We start from the raw sequence: 11,410 nt of genomic DNA, 5'->3' as shown, positions 1-11,410 counted from the left end.
CAGCATACTACAATGGTGTCTATTAGCTCCCAAAACAGAATATCCTTGCACATGTTACAAACAAAATAAGCCAGAGGAAACATGGAAACCAATTGTAAAGTGACAATTTTCACGTTTTTTTTCTTTGTCTCAATGAAAATGTTTTAAAAAGCATCAAATTATCACATTTTGGCCGATGGAAGCAGTAATATTTGGGCATGTTTTGATTGACAATGGATTAATTGATTCATTGACTTATCAAAATGGTTGTCAATCAACAAATGAGTGAATAAACCGACCTCTTCGGGACATAACTACAACGCCGTTAGGAGTATGTTGTCGCTACTCATTTGTGCAGCAAATGTAGGCCTCTTACATAACCTCTGTGGCAGATAATTATGTACCGTGTGCACGATGAGCTGTGTGAAGAGCGTGCGCTGTATCATCAAGCTGTGGTGATGCATGGCGCTCATCATACACACTGACTCAGAACTGCCACCGCCTGACGTGTGAGCGCGTCGTCCTGTTTGTGTGTTCCACACCGTGACAAACGATGGGGCGCTCTGACCCCAGACGTTTGCCTGCTTGTGTCTATCTGCCATTACGAGAGTGTTTGCACATGTCCCCCTTTGAGTAGGCAGACTTATTGCCATCCTTGTTGATACCTACATCACAATGGCAGCCTCGCTCCTTCTCCGAGTCTCCGTCTCTTTGCAGGTCTTGTTTTTCGAGACAAACTGCAGTGGAGATTTCAAAGGGTGACCTCAGGAGGAGAGAGGAGCTGTGTGTGTCGTGTCAGAACGTTCTCACAAAGATCTGAACGCCGCTCTGATTGGTGATTACAGGATGAATCTGAGCACGGGGCCCACCCACTCGTCGACAAAACACACACCATAAACACATGCTGCACCCCCACAGAGGACGCATCAAGTTTGGTCTGCACACACACACACACACACACACACATACACCCTTGTTTACCACCCATAACAGTCTCTCAACCATTTCATTTTTCTCATCTGCCGACCTTACATCTAGCCACCACGTGCGTCACAGCTCCTGTAAAACAAACACCTTTTATCACCAGGAGATGTGACTCAAGTTCTCCACTAAGCCCATTTAAAGCCCTGGAAACGCAGGTTTTGCAGTGGTATGTCTCAGCTTGCCGAACACAAAGGTGACAATATCACACAGAGAAAAGTCTCCACCTTCTTGTCGCCTCGTGTCGAACCCAAGAACTGTGTCTGTGTGGGTTGTATTTGTTGAAACGCACCTACACGTTATGTCTTGTTTCTGTCATGTCTCTCTTGCTTTCATAGTCAAGACTGATTTTAGAAAACTTTCACTCAAAGGAAACTGTTGCAGCAATAGCTGTGGTTGTAATATAAAAGGAGATATTGCTAAATGTGTTCCTTTTGTTTCATTGTATTTAAAAAAAAAAAAAAAAAAAAGGTCAAAACTGATAGGGCAAAATGCTGGAATTTTCCAAAAACAGGATTTGAGACACATTAAAAGCTTCACATGAAAATAGGTTAAAGCTTTTTTTTTTTAAGTGCTTCCCTCTAAGTATGATTAGTCTCTAAGCTCTCAGTCTGCCTCCTCCATCTTATCACTCCCTGTTGGAAACACGAGCCCAAGTCTCTGGCCTCCACTCCTTACATGTTTTCCACTGCAAAACTTTCTCACAATCTTCTGTCTGCTTTGCCTCTGTTGTGTTTCTCCCCCCCCTCCATTCACTTCCTCGTAGCGTGGCCCGCGCAATTGGTCAGAGGAGGTGGAAAGTTGGCCAATGGGAGGGCAGTTACCAGGCAGCCTGTGCCTTGTTTGGAGGCTGCTGGAGGCTTGCACAGCTGTTCCATTGAAAAGCAGCAGGACATAATAACAAGGGCCTCTCGTCGTGCATGCACACAGACACACACACACACACACACACACACACACACACACGCATACAGACACAAAGACACACAATGTAGGCTGAGTTGTAATGTATGGTAAAAAAAAAAAAAAAGCTGCACTGTTTTAGATTCTTTGGCTGGCATCTGTTTGACAAACACTGGAATAATGTTGATATGCAATGTTCCGTCTTCATGGCTTTCTTACAATGTGTGTTCACGGCGTGTTCTTTGTCTTTCCAGATTTCGTGAGCTTCATGGTCGAGCATTAGGCAAGAGGGGGATGTTTTTGTGAACTTTTTTTTGTTGCTTTTCTCACTTCTTGTTTTTTTATGCAGGGGTGGAGAGGGAGCGTAAACAAGTTTATTCAGCTTGTTAATTGTCGAGGTTTAGTCTTCGATAGTATCAAACCAATTTGTGTTGGTTTTTAATGAGAAGTAGAAACGGAGGAAGAGAGAAACAGATTCATTCAAACAGGTTGTTGTTTGTTTGTTAGCTGTAAAACTGCATCGACTGGCAAATAGATTTTAGATTTATATAAAACTATGGATTAGATCAGCTTAAAGTCCGTTCACAGCAGCATGCCAGTAAAGCAGTGGCTGTACTATGCAACAGAACATGAGACGGACGTTTTATTTGTCACAATGTACTGAAAGAGGAAATCTGAAGGGAGAGACCGAAACAACCCCCACAGTAACGTTGACCTTGTCTATCGGTCCACATCCTTGTTTTGCAGCCTGACAAATTTCTTAAAACTGGAGGACTGAGCCCAATGAACCACATCGCCCAGCAAAACATTGTTTGTCCATCTGCCCCGGTGTCCCGCTGAAACAATACAGCCCCTATATACATCCTGCACATATTCCCACCCACATTTTTCACACTTGTTGCCTCCGCAGACTACAAGTGCTGCGTGTGGAGCTGCCGCCTTGCTGGTGTGGGGAATAAAGACACAAGTGCATGAGTTCAAACAGTTGCAGACCAGTTGATCGACTGGGATATACTGGGCTGATACAAGACTCCCTGTGGCATATGGCGACCCCCTTTTGGCTGAGGGCATCAATAATTGGCTAAGCACACACATTGGGCGATATCATCACTGTCTAAATGGATATTTCAGCAAGAAATGAGTCACTCTGGAGGAACAATGGAGTAATTTAAAAGGACAAAAGGAGCCGCTCTGCTACAGCGCTTCAGTTTTGCTCCTGCTTTAGAGCAATATGTGGCGGCCAAATGTAAAAGCACCTTATAATTGTTACTTTTACAAACTAAAAAATAATAAAAATGTGTCTTTTAAATGGGAAACATCAATTGTAAAGACGTTTGCGAAGGCCATAAATATGCCATTTCAGAGATGGGTCTTTTTTAGAATCTTTAAGAATTTATGACTATTTCTTTTCTGCAGTGTATTTCTGTTCTGTTCCTGTCAAGCCAGTCTTTCCTGACTTGACCTTGTTATGACCAGCGTGTCCTGACTGTGGATCTGCTGACTGAAGGTTGGACCCGCAGGTAAAATAAGCTTCATCAACACCAAAGACATAAGTTGATTGACCGCTCACTCATATTTCAAAGTGTGAAAAGAGGCTGAAAACTCTTTTAAATGACAATTTCTCCTCCTCTTCCAGCCATTATCCCTCTTCTCTCTCAAGCGTTGGATGGTCTTTGAAAGAAAAGTGTCTCTCTCACTCTCGTACAAACACAAATTACTAGACTTACATTAATCTTTTATTTCCACTTCATCTCATCTTAACATGTTCATGAAGATCATTTGGGATGCTTATTAACATTCAATCAATTGCCCCAAAATCATTCAGCATCCTGGACAGAGTCAGTCTCTGTTCTGCTGCCAAATACCTCAGAGCTGGAACAGTCAATGTTTGCTTTAGCCTCACATGCCTGATAGCAGAGCTATTTATATGTAAAGCAATAACTATTAAAGAAACTACAAGGTCTGAGAAGCACACATGGGCAGTGGGAATATGGTCCGAGAGGAGCGCAGAGGGAAGAAAGTCCATTTCCATTGTGTGCTGTTTGTCAGAGAGTCACGCTCTGCACACAATGTGGCTCTGACGCTCTTGGCCAACACATTGATCACAGTCTGTGACCTTTGCCCTTGGCCCTGGTTAACCCCTCGCTGCCCACCGCCGCCACTGCTATAATACCAGTAGTGAGGCTCTGAGCAGATGGATAGTTGGGGGGAGGGTTTATTTTTACACAGCCGTGTTGTCACTCAAGCTTTCTACTTCCTGTATTCACTACCTCATTTTACTCAATTTTTCTCCTGGATTTGTGCCCTCCGGTTACATAATATTGATGTTTTTTTTTGTGTGTTCACTGTAAGTTATCTCTTGTGTTGTCCCAAAAAAAAAAAAAGGGGCAAGCAGTGTTAATGTTGTCATCAGTTATCTGTCCAATTACCGTAACTTACGATCAATACACAACAGAACTCACAATTACTCATTTGTACTCGCCGGAAGACACACACGGACGCACACACACACACACACACACACACACACACACACACACACACAAACACACACACACATTCACCCCAAAACCTCATGCAAATTCCACACTTACCTGCGCTGGCCTCAGTCTGTTGGTGACAAACTCATGACACATACCTCACTTTGAGTTTTGTCTTCACCACTGAGGTCACTTTTTGTCCAGCGAGGCCGGGGGACGGGCTGTGAATAGATGGTTCTCTCATGCTGATGCCACAAAAAAAAAACAGAACTTTGAATTTCAAATTCAAACTTTTAAGACAAAAATAATAATAACCCAAATACGAGCTTCTGTAAACACCACTCGAGACCCTGTACTGCTTCAAACATGTGACCTAGTTGGAAAAATACATTATTCTTTGATCATTTTAAGTGATTTTGGGGCTTTGCCAAAGAATACCAAAAAATTATACCGGGGTATGGGCAACTGGTGAGGCAGCTGGGCAGCTGTCAAGGCATTTGGATGCACTGGGGAACAACTATTAAACCGTGGAAGGGATTTAGCTCGAGGGCCAATGTGCAGACAGACAGATTTTACACCATGAGCTTGGACTGTAAAATGGATTTTTGAAGCCTTGGACAAGGTATGAAAGCCCAAGAGACAGATTAACTGTTTACCTTAATGTATATGATCAGGGTATGGTAAAAAAAAAAAAGAAGGTCTCGTCCATTTTTGCTCTAACACACAAGATATGCGTCATTATTTGTGGTAGGAATTCAGCAAACACGTCATTTAATTCCCCAAAATGAACATAAAGTCAGCTTGAATGCACTGACAAACACTGGGGAGTTTTTTTCCCCCTAAAACAGCTGCAGGTATAATAAGAAACCACCCCCGCCTCTCTGATTCTACCATTATCGCTGCTTTTCACACCTCCTCTCCTATACATTACGTCACCTTTGACAGGAAATGAGATGCCACAGCTCAAGGTGTTGAGAGATGTCTTTATGTGGGCTTTTCATTTCACTCAGTGTTTTCATGCCATTCAGTTTTCATAAACATGTGATTTTTCTTTTTCATGGACAAGTAGAGCAGAATCGATGTGGGTACACAGAGACAAAACAACAAAACCTGTTTGCTGCATTTTCCCACGCAACACTCTCTCTGGGCAACTCACACGGTGATGTGTGGGGATGTGCTGCCTCTCTGTGGTCTTTAAAGGCATTTTCACCGTACAGGTTCAATACACTAGAAGTCAGCATTAGTGTATCTCTCTATGCCCTGTGTTTGTGTGTGGGGAAGCACACATCTCTGTTTTACGAAGCTAAATAGATGAACAGATCAGCTGTTTTAGCATCAGTCCACAATCTAGAGATGAAATGTGTTTACTCAGCAAAGTTTTCCAGATACCTAAAGTCAACCTGCATCTTGTTTCAAAGTCCTGTTCTCATAAATAAAAGAAGAAAAAAAAAAACTGTATCAAAGAGACTTTAAACTTCTTTTCTTCTACTGTCACTACGCCGAAGATCTGGTGAAGAAAGGGTTCATGCAAGTTAACTGTGTCTTGGTTGTGTGAGTGCAAGCCCTTCCATGTATCTGTGTTTGTGATACAGATACGCACCTCCCTTGCAAAATGCCAGAATTGGACCTTGGGATAGTCCAACAACGATGCTCGGCCTTGTGTACGAGCGGACATGAGGCACAATCTGACAATAACAAAAGATCACAGACGATAACTTGATATTCTCAGACCCGGTGGGAATAAAAAAAAATATGCAAAAAACTAAACAGGTTTCCTGCTCACATCAACATGGATGGTGCAGCTGAGGAGGATGGGAAACACCTGTGGTGTCACACAGTACTTTCTTCTATGTTTTAAAAATAGAAGCAACTTGTTGGAGTCGATGAATGTGGAAGGCAACATATTAAACCTGATTAATCTAATGACATATGTCAAATGCATCTGCAACCATTTTGAGAATGGTTTAATTCATTTTTCATGCAGAAACGCACAACATTGTCTGGTTTTAGCCTCTGACATGTCTGGATTTTCTGCAAATTGCAGATTTATATCACTGTAAATTACATCTTTGGGTTTCAGACTGTTGGTCACAGCAAACTATTTTAAAGAAGTCACGGGTGTGATGGGCGTTTTTTAGTATTTTGGGACATTAAATAGATTCCAAATACAGAACAGAATTATCAGCGGATCAAAGGTATGAAGAAAATGGCCGCTTCTCACAATAAAAACTCATCAAACATATCTTAAATTTTGACCTCTCCATCGTTATTTCCCACAGTTCTTAGCTTTTGAGGACACTGAAGACCTCATACTACTTAAAATATGTTATCATGTTGGAAAAATATATATATTTTAAACATTTAAAGTAAATGAAGAGAACATAATAAAACACAACCAAACCTTAACAACAATAATCACTTTTCCATAAAGTCTCTCATTAGCATCAGCAGTTCCCAGACTTCCTGACATACAGCAGATTATTAGCATAAGGGTCAAAGGCCAAGCAGTATTCAAGAGCTACTTGTCACCCTCATTTAACCACTGGGATGTTAATGTCTCCAGCGGGGCAAACAGCGGCCACTGTAAAAACCAACCGTCACCTCTGACCCCTCTTCCCCTTAAAGTCGCCCGTCTTTCCCGCTATTGATCCTCCAGATTCCTCTGACGTTGAGGGTAAGTGTGACAATCCTCTTCCAGATAAAGGCATTTGAGGAGTCATTGCCTGCTGCTCAGTGAGTGTGTATGTGAAAACTCTCCCTGCAGAGAGGACCGCTGTGTCATTAAAGTCATCTGTGTGCGATTCAAAGGGTGCAAGCATTGCTTCTGGACTCTCTCAGTCCGTACGGAGAGGCAGGTGGAGGGTCAACTGGACGAATGCAGGAACTCAGCTTTGACACATGAAGGCGGCTGCAGGTAAGCAGCACTCACACATCCAGCTGAACAATACATGCAAATATCTTTTAATTAACTTGTGTTTTTGTTGGACATTGTATTAACTACCCAGCTCAATATTTAACTATATTAATATCATTCAAACTGAGCTTTCACATTTGTTTAGGGTGAAAAAATACAGAAATTACTATGAAGCATCATTATTACAGCAAATAGGTTGATGATATATGTAATCTTTTATAATGTGTTTTGGCAATGTCTGATCAAATGAAAAAATAGGGAGAGTCATTAAGTATCAAGCTGATACAATTATGTTAAGTATGTTCCAGGGCCCGAAACTGCAAGATTGAAGGAGATAATTAAAATGATCTTAATGGCCTTAGAGAAAAAAACTGTCCTTTACAAGCTCATTCTTAATGTATTCTCATCTCTTTTTTTACTGCCTACCAACAGATAAAATGGAAGTGCTCGCACTGCTTTTGCTCCTCACAGTTTCTGGATATTCATATGTGTTGCAACCCGGTAAGTACGACATCATTTCAAGCTTCCACCTAAATGGACTTTTAATGTCATAGTAATTATCACTGTCCTACAGGTCATAAACACTTGCATGCCAATTATTTAATGAACATTTCAAAGGAAAGGCAGACATTATGCTAATGTTTCGCTTGTTAGCAGCTTGATTTTGTTGTTTTTGCATTGTGTTTAATTTTGACAGGATTTGTGACGGTACCTAAGTGAACTTTCTGAGTGGTTCTCTCTGTGTTGTGCCGTAGGACTGGACGTCACCCAGTTATCTGGGCTGGACAGAGCCCACCAGTCTGAGATGAGGCGTGAGCGTCTGGAAGATGTTTCAACATTGGAAGAGAAAGAAAGTGAGGGAAGGAAATCAGAGCAGAAACCAAGTAAGGCTCCGGAGACATTTTCTAAGATGGTGAGAAAGGAAACGAAAAGAGAAGAATTCTCTGCAACTGACATTGTGACAGATTTAGTTTCAGATAAAGACGTGGAGAGGAGAGAAGATAGACTCAATCTGGTCGCACAGTCAGAGAAAACTGAGTTAAAAGCAATTCCAACAGTCAATAGTCACATTGTGTGGATACAAGAGAAAAGGAAAAGTGATCAACTGGATAAACTAAAGCATGACAAAGTGCAAGAGGAAAGAGAGAGCCGGCTGGTTGCAGGAATTACTCTTCCCGAAGCGACCCAAGGGGAAAATATATTGACTTTAAATCAAGGAAATGAAAAAGAGAAAGGAGGAAATGGAGGGAAGGAAGATCACACGGTAGGCAGCAATCTCACACATCCTCTAAGCACATCCTCTACTCAGCTGGGGGAGGAATTAGTGATTCCTGCCACAATTCAAATTATCACTCGGTCTCAAAATCCTCCTGGTTCTCCACCTCCAGTTCATCATCATAATGTCCCACAAGTCTCCTCTCACCCTCCCTCCTCTTACACAGCGAGTCCTCTCTTATTTCCTCTGTCTGTCACTCCGCCCAATCCCACAGCAATCAATCACATCTCCGTCTCAGCCGTGCTTCCTGGCGAGGCGAATGAACTGGAGGTCAAGGCTGGCCCACGTTTAGAGAATGTCACGGTCACAAATAGGTTGTTTACACCTGTACAGCCGGAGCTGCTAACCACCGTGGATCGACCAAAGTATATGACTGAATATATCCCCAAGGTGCAAGCGGCAACGACAAACCGCAAAGAAGCAACTTTTAAAACCAAAGAGACAAATCCTGTGCCGAAATCGAATGGAAGTAATACCACGGTCGGGCTTGAACCAAGCGTGACTCCGCCCAAAACAGTCCAACTGATGGAAAATGACACCAAACTTTCAGTGAGGCGGAATAAAGTGTCTCCTCCTCAACCACAAATGACCAAAGCTTCAGCCAGACCGCAATTGACAACTGCCAAAACACCTTCCATGAGGCCAACGAAACTCAACAGAAGGACTCAAAACAAGACCATTAAGAAGTCCAAGGAAAAGAAAAGGAAAAAGGACAATAAAACACCTAAAAGGGAGAAGAAGGTCATCATGCCAACGCACTTTCCATACTTCAAGGATAACTACTGTCCTCTGGAATGTGCCTGCTATGGAAGGTAACTGTAAGACTAAAATGACATAAAGTATTCCAACAAATGTATCAGCAGCATTAATAACTCATTAATGCTAACACTCAGCTTTTAGATGAGTATTTTTTGTGATTTTATGTTCTCCAATGTGAGAATTATTTATTTAAAATGGCATAATTTGAGCTTTTGAGTAGTCAGACAACTGACTAGCAACTTTAAGATGCAACCTTACTCTCTGGACATTTTCTTTGGTCGTTTTTACTTTCGGATTAAAATGTGAATGGAAAAAAAACAAGAAATTCATAGCTTGACAAGTGCTTTCTTGCGAGTTAACATGTTAGATGTATACCATACAAACAACTGAAATGGCAAAATTACAAATTGAGGTTATCCAAAACATAAAAATACTCACTAGCGTGTGATTGTGTGGTTTGGCGATCAACGTGCATCCTTACACTTGTTATGTGTTGTTTTCCAGAGTGGTCCAGTGCTCAGACAAAGGCGTGGACAAGATTCCTTATGGTATTCCCTATAACGCTCGCTACGTCCTCCTCATGAACAACCACATCGACAGCATCCAGCTGGACCTGCTCACTGAATACGTCTCCATGGAGTTCCTTGTGTTGAGCAACAACCGGCTCTCAGATGGTCCCGTAGAGGGAGCCTTTGAGAGGATCCCGGCTCTGAAGCGCCTCTACCTGGACAGGAACCTCCTCGTCAGCGTGCCAACCGATCTGCCAGTTTCTCTGGAGGAGCTTCGATTGGACAATAACCGCCTGAGTGTGATGTCTGAGGCCGCCTGGGCCCGGTGCCCCGGCCTCCTGGTCCTGAGCCTCAGCAACAACAGCCTGGGGAATGGATCCGACTCTCTTCCCAATGGGGCGTTGTCTCCTTTGTACAACCTGCGCACTCTGAACCTGGATCACAACCAGTTAACGTCGGTTCCTCTGGGTTTACCGCTGTCCATCAAGGAGCTCTACCTCAGAGGGAACCTCATTGAGCACTTCCGTGGAGGAGCCTTTAATGGGATGTCAGAGCTGGTGGTGTTAGATTTGAGTACAAACAGACTGACAAGCAAGGGCCTTCTCAGGGAGTCCCTTCTCAATGCGACTCACTTGGAAAGCCTCAACTTAGAGGGTAACCGACTGAAACAAGTGCCACGACACCTTCCCCACTCACTGAAAACTCTAAATCTGGAGGGCAACCTCATGTCTTCCGTGAAGAAAACGGCTTTCGGCAACTTGAAAAACCTCGAGCACTTGGGTTTAGCGAGAAATAAAATCTTCAAAGTGGCTCCGGGGGCCTTCAGGACGTTGCCCGTTCTGCACCAGTTAGACCTGTGCCACAACAGCTTGCGCCAGGTGCCCAGACAGCTGCCAGAGGCTCTGCACTCTGTAGCACTCAACCACAACAAGATTCAATCAGTGCCTCGCGATGCGTTCTGCTGGGGCAATAGGAGCGCGAGTCTCAGCGGGCTTGTGCGAGTGCAGTTGGAACACAATTTAATCGATATGGGGAAGTTGGATGCACAAGCTTTCAGGTGCTTACGGGGATTCCAGGTGGTGCACTTCTACTGAACCGTCAAAAGATACGAACAATCGTGCCGCTCGGGGACCTGATGTCAGACAGGAGGGTCAACGTGTTGCTCTCTATTCCCATCTTCAGTCTGACATTGCCTCCACTCCAATCAATTACCATTGGTGGTTGCAGGGGTTTGATTTTCGATTCTTTAAAATGTGTAAATTAATTCATATTAAATTTTAATACTTTTATTCAGTAGAAAAACATTTGAATGCACACATCAATAAATGAATGTACAGAATAAAACAGAAACACATTCAAGTCAGACAGGGTTGAAGTAAGAGACCTGTTTTATAAACAAATATGTAATATGATGAGTGAAATAAAGTTTAAGTGTGTGTGACTGGTATGCATTAATTATTTTGTACTCGTATATGCTTGTTGCTGAATTTTGGGAATCAGATCTTTGTACTATATTTGTTTTATTTTGTACTATTTACTGCTTTTCTGTTTCGTGTTTGCAAGTTCTTTCAACTTTAGTGGACATGCTGGTTTTGTTAAAGGTCTGTGT

The 11,410-nt window shown here is 42.7% G+C and overlaps 1 protein-coding gene across 1 annotated transcript; it reads left to right on the top strand.

Moving 5' to 3' along the window:
- The first annotated feature begins 9,169 nt into the window (after positions 1–9,169).
- wu:fc23c09 lies at positions 9,170–10,895 on the top strand. The gene is made up of 2 exons (XM_068587012.1): positions 9,170–9,345; positions 9,797–10,895. Exons 1-2 carry the CDS (start codon positions 9,170–9,172, stop codon positions 10,893–10,895), a joined length of 1,275 nt encoding a protein of 424 aa, XP_068443113.1.
- Positions 10,896–11,410: the final 515 nt, after the last annotated feature.

Source organism: Clinocottus analis, unplaced genomic scaffold, assembly GCF_023055335.1.
Source record: "Clinocottus analis isolate CAN_PGR_092001 unplaced genomic scaffold, fCliAna1.0.p SCAF_20, whole genome shotgun sequence".
NCBI lineage: Eukaryota > Metazoa > Chordata > Actinopteri > Perciformes > Cottidae > Clinocottus > Clinocottus analis.
The sequence above is the reverse complement of the archived record's forward strand: the minus strand, read 5'-3'. Positions and strand labels throughout refer to the sequence as shown.

Excerpts from the sequence above, each read along its gene's own strand:
- wu:fc23c09 (XM_068587012.1), top strand. The coding sequence starts at position 9,170 with ATGAGGCCAACGAAACTCAACAGAAGGACTCAAAACAAGACCATTAAG. Across the intron at positions 9,346-9,796 it reads GAATGTGCCTGCTATGGAAG|AGTGGTCCAGTGCTCAGACA; the intron begins GTAACTGTAAGA and ends GTTGTTTTCCAG.